General features: G+C 32.5%; 2 protein-coding genes across 8 annotated transcripts in view; one reads left to right on the top strand and one right to left on the bottom strand.

Annotated features, from left to right (window-relative positions):
• The first annotated feature begins 1,818 nt into the window (after positions 1-1,818).
• Positions 1,819-17,180, top strand: LOC123005796 (DNA-directed RNA polymerase I subunit rpa1). Of its 5 annotated transcripts, none has more exons than XM_044399766.1 (8): positions 1,819-1,952; positions 7,122-7,250; positions 9,676-9,858; positions 10,245-10,505; positions 10,931-11,185; positions 13,836-13,976; positions 16,211-16,399; positions 16,455-17,062. In XM_044399766.1, exons 2-8 carry the CDS (start codon positions 7,146-7,148, stop codon positions 16,518-16,520), a joined length of 1,200 nt encoding a protein of 399 aa, XP_044255701.1. In that variant the 5' UTR covers positions 1,819-1,952; positions 7,122-7,145; the 3' UTR covers positions 16,521-17,062. The 5 variants fall into 5 exon arrangements, with proteins under 5 accessions (XP_044255701.1, XP_044255697.1, XP_044255702.1 ...); XM_044399762.1 differs by having other exon boundaries at positions 10,245-10,532; XM_044399765.1 differs by lacking the exon at positions 1,819-1,952 and adding an exon at positions 6,781-7,031 and having other exon boundaries at positions 7,125-7,250; positions 10,245-10,532; positions 16,455-17,180.
• Positions 17,176-18,740, bottom strand: part of LOC123005794 (fasciclin-2) — a 63,907-nt gene continuing 62,342 nt past the window's right edge. For all 3 annotated transcript variants that reach the window (XM_044399758.1, XM_044399760.1, XM_044399759.1), the window contains one exon: positions 17,176-17,860. In XM_044399758.1, the coding sequence (XP_044255693.1) occupies positions 17,731-17,860 (130 nt within the window). In that variant the 3' untranslated portion in view covers positions 17,176-17,730. The remainder of the gene's footprint in view (positions 17,861-18,740) is intronic.

The raw sequence follows: 18,740 nt of genomic DNA, 5'->3' as shown, positions 1-18,740 counted from the left end.
GAAGAAAGATTTTTGCTTCTTAAAAACCTCAAAATAATGTTTATGTTTTATTCAAATTTGTATTTAGAGTAATGATAGTTTGTTATTATAATAACTAATTTAAATATATTTGAGCCACATGCAGATTTTTTGTTAAAGCTAGCTGCGCTAAATGCATTTAAAAGCTCCTTATTACTCTTAATAATAATTAGATTAATCCTAAACTATAAATTGTAAAAGCTCAAGCCTTGTTTGACGGTCATTTGTAATTGTAATCAATGAGTCAGTTTTAAAGGGTAAACGTATAATCAACTTTTACTTAAACACACTTAAGAGAAAAAACCATTTCAAATTTAGTGGAAATTACCCCAGATGGATTAAAAACGCATAAAGACAAAGAGAAAACTAATTAAAATAATTACGAAAAAGAATTCTTTTAGCACTTTCAGGTCGTAAACTTATGAAAGATGCATTTGTGCAGTTTGCCATAAAGTTATTTCGGAGAATGGCCCCTTCCAATTTTTGTATAATTTCCTTGATTTATACAAAGTAACATCATTTGCATTAATAACTTAAAATCTCGTCCTCGAGATTAACTCAAATAAAAGTTTGCAAAGTCAATTGCAAAAACCGACTTAATTTTTTGATGAGTTTCACACAGGAACTGGAATTTCGTCAAAAGTGATTTTAATTTTTAATCGACAGGTAATGATTTTTTTACTGAAATTGTAAAAACAAAATTTGCATAAATATTCATAAAACATTTTTAATACATGTCGTACATGAAATGCTATTGTCTTATTATTATCAACAAAAACTTCGAGGTTAAAATAATTGTGTATTGTAACGCAACGGGTAATTTATTTGCATCAAATAAAATAATTGTTAATTGCAGTACCATTAGTTGCATAAGTAAAAATAAAGTTTTTCGTAAATTGGTGATTAAAAATATCACTTATTACTAAAATAATTTGCGAAAATAAAACCCGCGTCCTTATTTCTTAATTACTAAACACCTGTAATTACATTTTTGTGACACGTTTCAATTAAATCTGATTAAGTGCCAAGAAACATTCTTCTTTATTATGGATTTGTACTTGAGCTTGGACAGAACAATAATCTCGTATTGGCACACCTAGTTTAGAACAAATTTATAAATTGTCTAGATAACTGTACGACACGTTGAAGTATTGTTATACAAAATAGCAAAAAAGAGAAAGTCAGAGAAATTAGAAAAAACGAAGGGAATAAGAAAAACTGACAACCTACAGCGCTTCTACATTTGCCATTACAGTAGGAAAAACCATTGCGGATGTCATTTTGAAATATTATTTACCAACCTTGACAAAGACAATTTCATGAATTGTTGATTAACAATTTAATAAAAATGAGACAGTGACTGGTTTTTTGATCATCAAACAAAACCAATCAAGCTTAGAGACGAAAAGATCTAAAGTAGGTTAATACTTTCACACTTTGGTTGATTGTCTCTTGACACATCTTTCTTTCCGATTCCAAAAAATTATAATTTAATTAAAGTAATTTTCCATGCACTTCATGGTCAATGATATTCGAAGGTGTTAACCGGATGCGGAAAAACAAAGATTTCTCTATTCTAGTGACAATAAACAATTGTCGAAATTAATTGGGTTCTGGTTAAAAGCCAGACATTGAACCCAAGTCGGATTTCGACTATCAGAAATTGCACCAATCGTCCGAAAATTAACGCTTCTTGACAAGAAGATTCTTAGCTATTATTACGGGAAACCCAGTAGACTTTGGCAAACGTTCCACTCCAATGAAAATTACAGAATACGATATCATTTCACTGTACGATGGTCGCTGATGGTGGTGGTTTTAAAGAGAGAATGGCGGGAGAAAAGTTGATATTCGATTAGAAAACTCTCGGGTGTTCGGTGTCAGTTTAGTTCTTCCTTCGTGTTTGTGCTGTGTGCATTTGTTACTTTTTTACAGTAAGTGCCTTCTTGTCTTATCTTAACACAATCTGAAAGAGTTTCGAGAAACCACGTGTGGTAGTTTATTGAAACAAAACAACCGGTATTATAACTCGAAAGTCGTGTAAATTGAGAGAGAAGAGTCCGAAACATGAAATCTAATTGACAGATTATAAATTTACTGAGCGAAAGCTTCGAGCTTCTTTCAAGGTCACTAGAGTCGCGCTATTCATTGATTCTTCTGCTCGATATTTACCCAACTTTTACTACTTTTACCGAACGAAAGGATCGAGAAAAACTATTCGGCTTTTGACCACAAAGTCTTAACAGTTTCACCTAATTGTTAATTAGGTTTTAATCAAGTCAAGCGACTGGTCCTTTTACTAAGCGATATTGGGACATCGGTTAAATTTTTCAAAAATCGGTGCAATTTTTTCTAATTACTGATAATTGGCTCGAATAAGGCTTGCTTACTTTAATTAATTCTAATTCTAACACCATTACATAAGACGTTTAAATGTGAATTTCACTTTTGCTCGCGTTTGAATATAAGAAAAAACCTAACCACATACGAATAAATTCACTTTGATAATTTCTTAAGAATTATTTATTGGAAAGTTTCGAATGGTCCTCCTTAAAAGAAATAAACAGCCGGCAATTAAAATATACAAAAGTCATAAACTCTGCATTGAGCGAAAGCAACGCACTCTGACCTTACGTTCGATGAAATACGTTTTTACAAAAGACAACGCAATTCTTGAACCTTGACAAAGATACTATCTTTGTGTAGCATCCCGGTTTTTGCAACGATTTCAATTCCTACTTCTTCAATTAAATTAAATCTTTGTGTGTTAATTACTCGATTACTCAATTAATTTTTACGAGTTTCTTTATTGTTTTTAATTCGTTTTACTTTTGCAATAAACTTGGACTTGTGGACTGCAAGTGAATGTCAATGGATTAATTATTGTGCAAAAAGTGGGTGTTTACGCCCCGAACATGACTCCACATTAGATGTGTTTTTTTTAATGGACGACCTTGAAGTTTACGCAAATTTTGATAAGTCGGTTTGAAGCTTCACTAAATTTGTGTCAGAACTTAACTGAACCAAATTTACCTCAAATAAGAAATCATGTGTTGGTTATTTCGACATTAACTTTCTCAAATTTAATGCAAGAGATAAATCGAACGTCTTCAAAGGCGAAAGTTGTGTTTTGCATGGATTAGGGGTTTGTGCATATTTGGAACCTGCTAATTAATTAAGTGACGTTCACTTTGCACTTGACTGTACAACATACAAAATCTTCAATTACAAAATTTGCAAAAATTGCACAATTCACACAGTATTCAATTTGGCAATTATTTTTAATTTCACGCTCAAGTAATTATGTTAGTGACATTTCAATAATATTAAGAATTTTGTGACTACCAAAAGTTGTAATTGCAACTTTTCCTTATTGACAAACAGTTTCATGTACTTTGAGTAAATATGAATGTAACTGGGCCGGTTTTAGCTTACGACAATCATTATCAAGTTACAAGTCTTCCAAACTGTTGAAACTTGTGATAATAACACAAGATAAATTGTTACATAAATGATGTAAGTGGTCATGATAGTGACTTTTATTGAACATAATTAGGTTGCTAAAATTGCTAAGTGTTCTTGCATGATCAAGACATGCAATCGTCTACACATTACAAATGATTTTAAACTTGTACATATTTCTATTTATAAAGTGTAAATAGGCTGTCCTAAAACTCACACACAGTCACATACAATATATTTTGGTCGTCAATGTAATTTTTTAACATTTGAAATGATTCTTATTTTGTGTGTATAATATGAAAATGGTGTCATAACGTCAACAATACAAAAAGTCAGCCGATGTTTAAACTACATATTTTTGTCTTTCTGATAATATGAAAACCAATTACAAGGGTAGTAAATTGCAAAATTTCTGACATAAAAGAATAATTTTTAGTGACATTGACAAGTGACATGTTTTATGAGGTGAAGAAGATAGTGCTTTGCAGTTCACGTGGCATCTGCTAAATCTATCAAATCAAATACATACATTTGTAAGTTGAATAAATAACTGTTAAATTCAAAGATGGTAATTATCATTTTGCTAAAAAAGCATCAATATTATCTATTATGGCAGATTTAAAATTTATTGTTAACATTTTTTTTTAATAAATATAAGCAGTTGAATTTCCTATCCCCTTTGTCACTGCTTTTTTATACTTAATTTCAAATTCTTTTCTTAAGTCTGTTAATGTGGTTCTAATTAGTTAATAAAATTATTTTTTTTTACCAAAACTTTTCTTAATTACCTAATACCAAATTGGACTCTTTAAGATCTAAAATCGAAAAAAAACTCATAAAATCAGGCTAAAATCTTGTCGCTTTGATATTATAATACCGTGCTATCAAAAAAAAATAGAGTAGGCGTCGATTAAAATCTACAGTTGGCAACATATTGGCTGGGAATCTGGGCTGGAAATTTTCCACACAAACTGAAAGTGAAAATGACCATTCACCGTTTTCGTCTTGTACAGCATTTTTGTAATTACTTGAAACAATAAAAATTTTCTGCTCTAAAGTGAACATTATTTCACTTGAAATGAATAAACCGCAAATTTGTTAAAGTTTCCGCTCACATTTGATGTCAAAAATCACGATTGCCACCTGAAGGACTTTAATCACCGCCTACTCTTAATTTATTTTTTTTTGATCGCACGGTATTTGTAGGCTAACACTATCAACAAAATTACGCAAATGAACAATCTTTTTCTGTTTAATTTGCCCTATTTTAATGTCTTCATGTTATTAAGAATGTCCAATATAAGTACATACATACATCCTCTTGTGTATAATAAAATAGTTAAAAAAACCAAATGGCAAAAATGCATAATAGTATACTAAAATACAAGTTAGAGAAGCATTCATTTAAAAAAAACAAGCGATTGATTGAATTGTCTTCTATAACGAGTTTTATTGTAATATTTTTTTCTACTTTGAGTTTTTTATACCGAAAAAATTTCGGTAACACATTGGTAACACATTGTGTTATTCATGAAAGCCTTCGTAAAAGCGCAAAATAAAAAAATAAATTTTAGACAGATTTTTATGCTATAAAAAATTTGAATAAATAAATTATGTAATACATACCAGAAGAATAAGAAGTAGGGAACCAAACGTTTTTTGCACATTTTTTTCTTAAACTATTTATTTTTTGAAAAAACTAATTGATAAATGATAAAGTACGAATAATATAGAAATAATAATGCTTTATCAAGAATAAATTTTTTCTAATTTTTCTTTTGTTTTTGAGTTCTGTAAAATTTTGTATTTTTTAAATGGCAACCTCCTATAAAACCCTTTTTTACAAAAACAATAATCTAAAGCTTATAACTATCTGCGTTTTATTCAATTTTTATGGAATTTTGACAAAAAAATGACAACTCAAAAACTAAATTTCATTCTTAAAACACGATCATATTTTTTATAGTACTTTAATTTTTATTAATAACTGAAGACAAATGATTTTAAAAAATGCTGGGTTCATACTTCTCGCCAAATTTGAGGATATTTTCTCTAAATAATTAGAGTTTGGAAATTTTACTACTTTTTGATACAGCTTGAATTCTCAGTAAGCTGTTCTTAAAAATAATAATGCAATAAATTTGAATATTAATTATTCAGGCCACCTTTCATAATTTGTTATTTTTTCAACTAATTTTGAGTTTATAAAATGTTACGCTTTTTAATTTTTTGTAAACAACAATAAAATAGAGAGCAATACAAATTAATTTAAATTTGGCACAATTTATTTTAATTACTAATAGATTTGTATTATAAAGACATTATTCTTTCTATAAAGTTGTAAAACCGGATAAATGCATATTTCCTAAAACTTGAATGGCATCTAAATCAGCTTATAATGGGAGAAAATAAAACGCAAGGAAGTCATTTCCCACGAAAGAAAACTGAATCATTTGCACTAAAAATCCAGACGTGATATGGCGTGGACAAGAAATTGTAAACAACAAATTTCTTTCTCGTATAGAAACAAGAAGTACAACTACTTTCCACACGCCAAATGACACTTTTTATTGATTTGAATTATTGAAAATGATGTCCAGTCAGACAACTTTATTAGAGAATAGTCCAAGGCCTAACCCCAAGGGTTTACAATTTTGAAAACTTGTTGGCGTCAAAATTTTTCAGTCTGACGGAAGAACATGATACCGAGTAACCCACTTTACTAGAATCAATCCAGATATTTCAGGGCGTGCCACTTTCTCCTTCTACAGTTTGTGGTGTTTTTGATCGAATTGTTCGATTATGCAAAGAAATGTTGTGCAAAAAAGTAATTGTTGTAACGTTATCTGCTAGTCTAAGGACATGCAAACGGAATTTTCATAAATTAACAAGAAATTATGTTATTTAGTTTGCGTGGTAGCGACTGCCATTCTCTTGTGATTAACGTGGTATTGAGACAAATAAACTGTAATAATAAATGCTCCACTTCACTTTCTGATACAAGCAATCGAGAAGATGGAAATTTTCTGTGAGGAAATTAGTCGAATCTTCTGCTTTTCGTATTGGCAGATTCCATGTCGTAATAGTCCTTGTGTTACTAACATTTGTATAAAAGCATACGATGAATGAGATGTTTTGTTGTAATTAGTATATAATTGAAAAAAATTCGTTAATTGGAGGTGGTAGGAACCGAGTTCGCCACTGAATCGTTCGTACGATTCGTAAGTTTATAGGTCTAGGTCTGCTTGTAGCTTCAATGATAACTTCTTTGTCCCTCCACAATATTTCAAACTGTTAACTGCTAGAAAGCGTTGAGAATCCGATCAATTTCGTGGTGGAATTTTTCAAGTGAACATCTAGATTTTGGCACGAACCAGATTATATAATTTAGTGCCCCAGTGCCAGTACTAGACAACTCAACAAAAGTGAAAGGACCAGGCTTGTATAATATTGGAATTTTGCTTTATTCGTTAACGTAATATCGTTAGTGCATAACTGTATGTGGCCATTTAACCAACACACGTGATCCTCGCAAAATTTCAAAACTCTACGTGAGTAGAAAACTTTCAGATTGTGTCTGTCCCCTCGGGGTCAAAGTTGACCATTTTTCACAATAACTAATTGTTTTTCTTTGTTTTCAGAAGTGTTAACCTAGTCTAGTCAAAATGAAGTGTATCGTAAGTACCGCGTGTGTTTTGAGTGTTTTGGTTGCTGTTAGTTTTGCTGCCCCATATTTCCCCGCACAGTTCTCAGCGTCCTCTAACCTCCAGGTCAGTATTATGCAACATCCACCAGAATTTCTCTTCATTTCCATTTCGTTTCTTTCGCATCAAACTCTACACCCAAATACTGTTTGTTGCAACTTTCGATTTTGTGTCTCTTGTCCGATCATTGTTACGTTTATGCGCTCTTCGATGCCTACCAAACTGCACCACAAGGTTGAAGAAAGTAAGTGAAAGTAAGAAAAGACGCGTCATTTAGCAGATGGATGTATTAGGTCTTATATAACAAGCATGCGGATGTCGGATTCGCGTGATCCCAGCATCCGGAAGCGAATCCGGACTATTGTCGTGCTTTTCGGACAATTAAGAAGTAAAATTCCTGACGATAATGACCTTTTTGCAAATAACAATGGAATTAGACAGATGACAATTTGATGGTTTTATTTAACTCAGTGTGTCGGTTAACTGAAGAAAACACTTTCTAAATACTCATCACAGAAACGGATCCTAACGGAAATAATTCGACACGTGTATTGTTTTCATGAACAAAAGATGCATTACACCGAAATGAAGCATAACAAGCGTCATCCTCAAATTTCCCTCTTTCAAGGCTTCATAACACAATCTTCAAGGCTTCATGTAATCGGATTTCTTCACAATGGCTTGCGAATTGGGACTTCATCAAAATTGTCATAACAATTTTCACACGAGATCGTGTTGATTTTACCCACAGCACCATTGGAAATTCCCTTAAATTTCTTGAAAACTTCCGTTTCCTTATTTATAGCAATTTTATAAAATCTCGAAGGACGACTTAATCAACTAATTGCCAATTAAGACGAAATTTGGCTAACAATAAAGTTATGTTAATTTTTCAAAGTTTACATTCAAACACATCCTTTGAGGTGAATCGCGCTATTGCATAATCCTACTAATGCAAGGCAAACACTTTTGCATTAAATGGTTGTTTAAACAACATCCACAAACATAGAACGCGAAATAAAAAGAATTTACGTAAATTAAGTGACTTTTTTCTAACTAATTCTGTCTTTGAATCCATTTTATGACACTAAAAAGCACAGTTTTCTCTTTTTTTCACTTAATTTTATTGTTTAATAAAACGCAAAACACCAAACGTTTCATTTATAGTCTTCAATTTGAACTTTGACAGGAATCGGTTCCGAAATTTCATGTAAATTAGGAAAAATATCAAGGTTTACATCAAACTTTCCACAAATTTATTAAAATTCAGCTGAAAGGACGTGTCCTAAAAACAATTTGTTTATGCAAAATTAATAGTTAAAATCTTCCTGTTAAAGATGTGCTAACAATATGTTTGAATGCCAGTTCCTACAAGTTTTTTTTTCTTTAAAATGTAATGAAAGTTGATCCCACCTAGTCCTACATTTTTTGGTGAAATTGTGTAACAATTTGTTTAAATTAATTATACCATATTACGAGTATGTTATGTGTCACTCCTTGAAATGTAATTGTTGAAATAAATCATAATAACCAAAAGGAATTGTCCAAGTTGTAATTTACGTTGTGTGGTTGACAAGGTCTATTCAAATACGGTGGTAATAGCTATTTAAACGTGCCATAATCATTTAAGAATGTTATTTTTTACTTGAGCCAAATATAGAATGGTGTTTAAACTACGATTTATTGAAAATGCGGCCATTTCGATTTTACAGATGAGTGCAGTGGTATTTCAAATATTAATTGCTTAAATATTGAATAAACCTTTCATAATTGATTATGTAGCGCAATTAGACATGCCATTTTCATAGTTCTAGAACTCTAAAAGACTGAGAAATCTACATATTTTGACTACAATAAATATTATTAGTTTCATTTATAATTACCTCCATTAGATTTTATCTGATTTTATGATCTTACACAGTCATGTATTTAAATATCCTTTGTTAGTCAGTCTATGCAAATTTTGAAATTGTAAATTATGCTAAAAAGTGAAACAAAACGAAAGTGGCTTCGCTTATTAAAAATATGTTGTGCTATAATAACAGTCATTTATTCGTGTTGAATTTCCTCGAAAAAATGTTTAATTTTCTCACAAGAACAATGTTCAACTTTCATTACATTTTGGCCACGTAGCTGATTATGTTTCACACGTGTTCTGCTTAGTTTTACCGGACGTAGAACTTTCTACGCCTTATAGGAAAACTACTACCCTTGAATCAATGGTGCTAACAATTTGGATAAAATTTTCGTAAAAAAATGCACTTAGATCATGACACAAATTATTCTATTCTCATTCACTAATTTACATACTGGAACCTATCAATAAGTCTGCATTGTTGCAACAATTATTTCCCAATTGGGAATTGCTCCACTCAGGTGAAGGTTTTTACATCATCATCGCCGAAAAGTCTGGAAGCGACCGGTTGCGATGCCATTTCATGAGGATTTTGGGCTTTTCTCCGGCTTTTTGTTAATTTTTTGAATAAAACAGATAGGTGGAAGTGGCGGCGGCTCTACGAGTGTCGCTGCAAGTGGTACTGCTTCTACTGGTACTACTGGCACATCCGGAGGAGGTTTATCAGATATTTTAGGAAGCATTGATATTCCGGGATTGTTACGAAGTGTAAACAGTATAGTGAAACTTGTTGGCGTCTTCTGTCCACCGTTATCGCAGGTAAAAATCCCTCAATTTTGCGATAGATAAAGCATGACCCAAACCGTTATTTTCTTAGATAAAAAGTGAAATATCGAATTCAGGCATGTCAACATAAATGTTTGTACTCGCCTCGAGTCACGCCTTCTAATCACATATTTTTAATCATGGCAATCCGCATGAATAATGCATTTAGCGGTAATTGTAGTCATTATTTTAAAGCTTGCGTTACGCGTGCAACTGGCCATGATTAGCATTTTTCTCCCCAAAAATCGCTTAAAACTGGTGCACTTGCGTAACTTAATTAAAAGTGAACAACTTTCTTATCGAAAATTCGGGTCAATGCTTTATTTCTTTGTTACATAAGAAGATTTTTCTCCGAAAATGATTTTTTGGTTTTCCGCCAGGTGCTCGATAATGTGATTCAGAACGTGACCAGTACAGCGTTTCGTGTGTTTGGCCGTGTAATCCTCAGAGGCGGCTTGGGTGGAGGAAGTGGTGGGAGCAGTGGGGGTAGTACTGCGTCAAGAGTCAATGTTGTCTTGCCCACTTATCCACCCGATGAAGATGAAGACTATGAAGATGAGGACGAGTCGACAAGTCCGGCTGATAATGTTGATTTGAGGATTTCTCAGTCGACTTCTGCTACTCAAACTGGCCAGACTGTGGTAAACACAACCTCAACACTCTACACTGTGAGATTTCACTCAAAGATTACTCATCGAGAGACTCACTGATCTTGCTTGAATACGTGCAAGAGGCGGCTCATGTGTTATCATTCATTCTCTTCTCTATCCTCTTTACGGTACTTTGATAATACTGAGTCGAGACAAAGGTAACAGTTTCTTCACACGTAACACTCCACACATCTCGTCTGTATACCAACGAGAGTCAAGGAAGATTTCTCGAGGATTCATGGAAGTCATCCCATTTATTAACAAGAAATTCCATTCTTAAGACTTATGGAAGACTTATTGTGTTTCAGGATTGTTTATTCATTTAATAAATTGTTTTCTTCTCTATCATGTTGGCGTTTTTGTTTGATTGAAAAAGTGAGACTCGTAGATGATTCAATTTGTTTTTTTTGTTACAGTCAGCTGCCAGCGACGATGACAACACGGTCGCAAAAAGGCACGTGAGGGTGGTTCGAGCAGCAGAAAAGGAAGAAGCTGCGGAAGAAGAGGAAGAGGAGGATCAAGATGGGGCCGAATCGGCACCACAACCCGCGGAAGATCTATCAAACGTTGACGCCGACGATACCGATAGGAACAAGAGATACTCTCCTTTCGGTGGGACGGAGCATCATGGTGCAGCCGGCTCTGGAAATTTCTTATTTGATATAATCCGGGTAAGCAACGGGGCGTAATGGATTTTTTCCGAATGTGTTGCTACGAGTATTTTGGATCACATCGAGTGATTTTGTAACTTAACCTACTTTCTACCACAATTTCAAATATTTCGTCGTGAATCAAGTAGCAGCACTTAGTTAAGATGATCATTTAGGTTTTTAAGCGCCATTCCATTTCTTCACAATTTTGTTACACATTGACACCGATTTGTATGACCACTATTCACGTCTCCACCTAATTTTAAGTTGACAATTGTATTAATAAATTTTTTCAAGTACTCACACTTTTATTCGGCGATGCGCATGGCGAAATTAGGTTACTTTTTGCAAATTAAACAAAGTGAATATAAATTTTTGGATGTCAAGGATAACATTTCGAACCTGAGGCCGAGAGTGACCTTTACACTTGGAAAGTCTTGCCAAATTCGATTCTTGTGTCAACGGACGGGTATTTCTAAATTATACCTTTGGTCAAGGTGCGCTCGTGATGACGTCAATATGAATTTTTAACTAAATCAGTGGCGTATTTTTTTTATTTTTTATCCAAGTGAAAGTGGCTAATATTAGTGATATTAAAATAATTTGTCTTAGATTTTGAATTTTAAAATCTCATAAAGATTTCAAAATAATACAGGGTGCGTCAGAACTCGTGCCCCAGAGAAAAATGCCATATAATGTAAGATACCAGGAACATGGAAAAAATGTTAAAATTTTATCTATTAAGTCATGAAGGTTTAAATTTTGCACTTTGACTCTACTTATTTCGATTGGATAAATAATTTTCCAAGTTTTTTTTGCTATAGGCTATTAAAAGAGGAAACAAGTAAGTTGTATCTTAAATTGTAACTCTGTTCAATGTTATTTGTGGCTTTTATTGGCAAAATTTTTGTACCTTTACTAAATAATTGTATAAAAACAAATACAAGATCATCAGTATCTAAATAGACAAAAAAAATTTAAATGTCAAAGAATAAATGTCAAAATTTTTTGACATATAGAATTTTTGAAACACTTTTTTCATGTTCTTGGTATATTACCTTACTTTAAAATTTTCTCTGGGGCGCAAGTTCTGGCGCACCTGTATATTTTCTTAATTTTATTATATTAACTATCAACTCCACGTGTGATTCTAACATCATTTTTTTCCAATTTCAATGTTTTGTATTCATCTTTACTGATTTTAATGCTTTAAAAAAGTTCAAGTTATTGTTGGAAAAACTATACTATAGCAAATTAGACATAACACATGCCCACAAACGTAGTGAAAAGTACGAATTTTAATTATTCAGTATTATTTATAGGCTAAACCAAATTTTTCAATACCTATTTTTTAAATAGTAATAATACATATGCATAAATTAATTAATTACCTACATATTCAGAATATTTAACAGTGTTCAAACGTTCATTATTAATTTGCGAGTAAAATAAACAAAAAGTCTGATGAAAAACTCTGAACTCAGTGTTCAGCGACTTTCTTTGCAAGTGCACAATACTACATTATATCACAAGGTAGAGAAGAGATTTTTTATAGCCGAGCTGTTTATTTTCTGAGATGCGCAACATATATATAATATTTTTTTCACTACTAGTACATTTATTACACAGAAATACATCGGTGAAAAATAACGGGTGTTTATTTAAATTTGGCGTCATAGTTGGCGGTGACATACCTAAGTGTCTTGTGAACGGACCACAATTTTTAATACGCCCGGCGAGGTGTCAAATGTCAGATTAATAACCTTCAATGCGATGGTTTGTTCACAATCGAACTTTCATGAACAGCTTTAACGCCAAATTAAAAAAAAAAAAACATTATAATCTTACTTAATCGACATGTTGCCTCAGACGTATCATGTGGTAATTCACTATTACTTACAGTAATTAAATACTTACCTTACTTAAATTGGAAGTATTATTTTCTTCTTATCCTAAATAAAGTTAAAATGTTGCTCACTTTGAAGCAAAATTTGTATTAAAAAAAACACAAAAATTTTTCAGTTTAAAAAGTAGTTTTAAATTAGTTTGTTTGTGTTTTATATTTCAAATGTTGTTATAGAACAAATGTGTTATGTACCACAATGAAATATAGTTTCTGATAACACTCTTATGATCATCCCGATCCTCGACGCACATTAAAATTGAAATACGCCGCCACTGGCCAAAAGTGTATCACTCGATTGTATAATTTATTCTGCGACAAAATGCAGCATTTTTATGTAAATTTTCACGACCTTATTTAGCATACTGTCTTAATTACCACTTCCTTGGTGCAAAAGCGTGTGGTTTGCATAATTGCCTCGTACCCACCCTTTCCAGCGAACCGAGAATGTGACAGGCTTGCAAAAATTTTTATCCGGAGACACATTCTATTTTGCACTTATTGCTGATTAATTAATCACATGGTTGATTCAATTATAAACCAGATCAAACCCAAGTCTCGTCAGAAGGCCAGTCGTGTCGTAACAAAATTTTTCGATAAGAAAACTGTCCGCGAATTACGAATTTGAGGCGACCTTCGTTTGCTTTCACTAAAGAAAATGCCTCGGAGTATCTTTGACATCGTTAAAAATATGTATTCATTGAGATTTGACTTGTTTTGGGGGGAGCCAGAAACGGAAACGCAAAAACTACAAAATTGAGTGTTTAGAACACGGCGGACAGGGCTGCTCGTACAGTTGGCACTGTCTACAGGATGGTTGCTGGCACTGAGAATTTGGGATGGGGTTTGACGACCAACGCGAAGACTTCCCAGACCATAACACCTTACGGGGCTGCTTCTTCAGCAAAGGTATCACCAGTACCAACACTGACTGTTCCCTCCTTCTCTCTCAACTTGTTGCACTAACAAGCACGCTTGGGGCTTCTTCTCTATCTGCCCTCTCGTAACCTCCTTCCTTCCCAACTCAAAAACTGTACATAAAATAGTGCTTGAGAGTAAATATTATGCGTATTTTTAAGTAGGGTTGATTGCTCAGTTAAAAGGTGTCATGTCTGGTAATTTCAAGCACTATTTAATTACTCAAATAATGACTTCTTCTGACTTCTGCTACGCCGACTTTGTCTATTTAACCCAACTCCAACTGTCTAACAACTCCATCCCAGACATGACAGACAAATGACTGACGACCAAGACAAGTGGAAGAAAATTGGGTTCCAGATGAATCGATGTTCTATTTACTTCGACTAATTACTAGCCGGTTTTAAAATGGAAAGTTATTTAGATTATTCGGTATAGTACACGACACCAGTGAAAGGATTACTTTCTACTCAGATCACATAATAAAGAAGAACCGCTCGTTTCATCATAAGGATCGACGAAAAATGCATTTTAACACGATGGCTCTAACACAAAGGTCACCATGAATCTTCCGCTAATTCGCAATGAAAGGCAAAGATTGTTTGAAAAATAATTTGCAGTAGAAACTTGCCACTTCCATACAGAGATGGCATTCGGTGCCCTACAAACCCATTACGTGAAATGTTCAACACAAATTATTTACTTGAAATAAAAATTAAACCTGGATTAAGCGACGATACCTATAGAGAACTTTCACGGATTATTTTCACTCTAATAACCACCCCTTCTTTATCAGAATTAATGGTGTAACGTTTGCTTGAAGAAAAAAGGATTAGGTGTTAACGAAAACGCTAATGGCCCATAAAAGCCTCTACTTTACCACCTATCAAGTTCCAGCAAGCTGTGAAAAATCTTGCGCAGTGTTTATCACCCTTGTAAAAATTAAAGCATCATAAAGACTTTTAAATAATAAATACGTTAATTTGAGGAATCAAGAATTTTTCATAAAGAACTAAAACACTAATTCTAATTACATAAAATCAAAATACAACTTAAAATACAAGCAAAATACCTACTTGTTGATTATTTTTATTATGGACACACTTATTTTAACCAAGATAAGCCAAAAATGATGAAAATTTATATCAATAATTTCCGCATAATTCATCCAGTTCTGATTGTTTTGCTTTCTAAAAAAACAGTTTGAAATCTGTTTGTTAGAAATAACTTGTCTATAATCTTGGAATTTAATTTAGATATGTCTTAATAACACTAATTTTGCAATTAATAAAGTGTCTTGTAATTGCATAAGCTGTTGCGTAAGAGTGTAACATCCATAAATGTTCATATTTTTTCATAAAAAGAAACCCACTCGCTTGTTGAGTCACGTTACAAATATTATGAATATTAAAACACGCCTCCGCAATGCTTCTGAACAAGCGATACACGTGTGGTAAGTAAATCAATTGTGAACAGATTCATAAATCAAATTATTTTCTTTTCAAGTACTTGACCGAATTTTCTTTTTTCTGGTTATGCAACCAACAATACGAAGCCACAAACATAAAGTGACATTGTTTCAGAAACCGCGAGCGGAGATAATCTGCAAAGTCATTATAATCGGCAATCACCATAATCTGCAGCCGCACTATAATAAAACTTTTGTTCCATTACCTCTCTAGATCATTTACATAATTAGATTATGAAAATTCGTGTTAAACATTTCACGTACTGTACAAAATACCACCGCGCTAAACGGTTTAATCTTTTAAACGAAAACAAACGACCGGTTGAGATTTGGGTCGACCACTTTTAAAATAAGCCGAGTTTTATCAGAATTCTTAAACCCATATTCAAGAAATTTGAATTGTTAATTTTGATAAAAGCATAGTTTTATTAATTGTATGAAAGGGTGAACGGTACGTTCACTTTTACTCCAGTTTTGATCGTTTCCCTAATTCCTGAAATGTATTGAAAGGTGAGTTTGAAGAAAAAAGTAGTGCACGACCGTCCAGAAAATGTATTGTATCCACTTAGTTATTATTGTTTGTTGACTCCAAGTAGAAGTAAATCACATTAAAGTTAGATTAGCTGTAGAAATGAACCAGTGTAATTAGGTATTCGTTGGTGAAAGGCGATTTTTAAGTCGGGCTAATGAGGCGGTAAAACACCTCGTTAGTTAAATCGTTCGAAAGACAATTATTTAATTGCGATTAATTGCACAGCTCGTTGCCGGCTCTGGAGCCACTGAAGAATCAGACGAAAAGATCAACGGACCTGGAGGTGTGGCAGAAGTTGATATTGCCAAAAGCGTTGGAGTAGATCATCACGGCGAGGGAATCCCCGGACCCATCACCCGTTTGTTTGTCATTGCTAATCGTGGTCTCGCCAACCTCGTACAAGACTTAATCTTGGTAAAAACTCACTCACAATCCTCTCCACTAAACTAATTCGATTTTTTTGTTGCAGCGTTTGGCCCAAACTAGCGAAAGATTAGTCAATTTCAAGGCTCGTCTTGTAACATCTCTCATCTAAACAAATTACAACGCCATCGTAATTTAATCCACCTCGCTCATGCAAACACCTTCACGCATTGTTACCACTATTGTAAAAAACAAGCATGGAGCTCTCATTATTATAAATTAATTTATCAGTTTCTATTTTTGTTATTTTTTATTTAAATTTTTGTATATAGTGATAACTTTCCTTTCGCTATTCTTTTAACGCATTCATTGTGGTCATCTTGCCATTTCTCCTTTAAAATTTGTTATTCTTTTTTCTTCTTCTTTATTAGCTTTAAACTCTAGGGTAAGTCTTTCTGTTAAATTTAGCTTCGCATTATAAATTACCAGATGTATATAACCTGAACAATTGCTCAGTTTGAACTTACTACATGAAAATGTAAATAGAAATTTCTTCATCATGGTGTAGATATCTATTTTGTGTCTTTTATGTAAGTAGTGTACATAATTGCTATAAAAGGAAAAACAGGTTTAAAAATTTTGATTTTTTATGAAAGTTACTGTATGTTGTATTTTTTATAGTAATTATATTAAAAATACAAAATTCTTAAAAAATGTCAGTCTATTTATTAGTTTGAGTGAAACTAAGTCATCATCATCAATATGTGGTTCTTATTCACTATTTAGTCTTAGTAGTATAATTAAATAAAATGAACACTAGCTTTGTATTAGGTACTTAATTGCTTTATTCCATATCAAAAGCTACAATATATTATATCATAAATACAATAAAAAATGTCATTAGTCTAAAATAATAACTTTGGTACTTAATTTCTTATAAACTAGAAAACTTAATGAATAAAAACATTGTCGGGTCTTAAAAAAATTTCACCGCAGAGTTAAATCACTAAAAATTACTCAGTCTGTAATTAAGTACTGCCAGTGCTGCTGCTAAACCAAATTCGGATACATAAGTGCTTTGGTAGGATTACCTAAACTATCCTAAATTAACTATACAAAATGAAACATTTATACATAATCCCTTTAGTTACACACATAACATTGAAGCTGTACACAAACCACCAATCAAGTTTTTTTTATACAAATTGCACAGAAACTTGAAATTGGCGTCTGAATATAATACTGAGGCTAAGTATGAAATTTAAGCTACATTAATTTGGCACGCGGTCTTTTTAAAAATATATAGTTTACAAAAATTGCAGTGTTGCACTCTGATTTAACTGTCATGGAATGAGTGAAGCTTTCACTTGAAAACACAGATCTTAAACGGCTGAATGTTTACCTATTATTTCACCCGATTTTGAGTAGACGTGTTTGCCGTCGAATTCCACGGACATGGCTTTTTCTCCTCCGTTCATGTGGGTGTCCTTCAGAGGCTCACGCTCTTCCTCCCTAGGGAACAATAGTAATTGAGAAAAAGACACGAGGAAGGTAAAATCATGCTGTTACAGCTGGAGTTTGACAAGATTAGATAGGTATTTGGCGCAAATTGAGCAGATTCCAGGGCGAATAAAAATTGAAAACGCACAGAAAATACAGAACTTTTTAACAATCAACTCAAAAAAGCCTTAGGTTTGAAATTATTTTAAAACACTGAAAGGCAAAACTATTAGATTCATTAAATTTAATATCTTAACTGTTTTGACCAGTCTTACTAAAGCTGCAACATATGTTAATAAAAATTGGATGAAAAGTGGTTTTTTTTTGATGTTTTGATGTTTTTTTATGTTTCCATGATCATCTTTCATAAAAATGTAATAAATGTTTAAATCAAAGAAAAGAAAAATCCGATTAAAATGACCCCAAACAAAATTCAAATTAAAATTTGCAAAAAAAATGTAACTTTAAAAATTTCAAAAACTAATCTAACAGGAAAAATATTTCTATGGTAAAAACACAAAAAGTAGATTGTAACCTCTCGATTTGTCTAAAATCTAAAAATTACAAAATTTTGAAATTCTAAGTTACAAAAATTTTAAGTTAGAAATTCAAATTTCCAAAACTTCAGTCGCCGAATAAGTTGTAATTTGTAATGTATAATCCGGAACAGAATAATTTCAGGTCACAAAAAAGATGCCGTTTTACCTATTTTTCGCATATAACGAGAAAAAATTACGTCTTACAAAATAAATAATTTTGTACAAAATTAAAGCTTATAACATTTTATACAAAATAGTGTTCTCGGGTTTTTTGTATCTCAAATAGTTTTCGAGATATCCGGTAGTTTATATCACAGTTTCGAAAAAACTATTAATGAATTAACGTAAGAATT

Source organism: Tribolium madens, unplaced genomic scaffold, assembly GCF_015345945.1.
Source record: "Tribolium madens isolate multiple individuals breed KSU strain unplaced genomic scaffold, Tmad_KSU_1.1 Scaffold_20;HRSCAF=117;Tcas5.2_LG4, whole genome shotgun sequence".
Lineage (NCBI taxonomy): Eukaryota > Metazoa > Arthropoda > Insecta > Coleoptera > Tenebrionidae > Tribolium > Tribolium madens.
The sequence above is the reverse complement of the archived record's forward strand: the minus strand, read 5'-3'. Positions and strand labels throughout refer to the sequence as shown.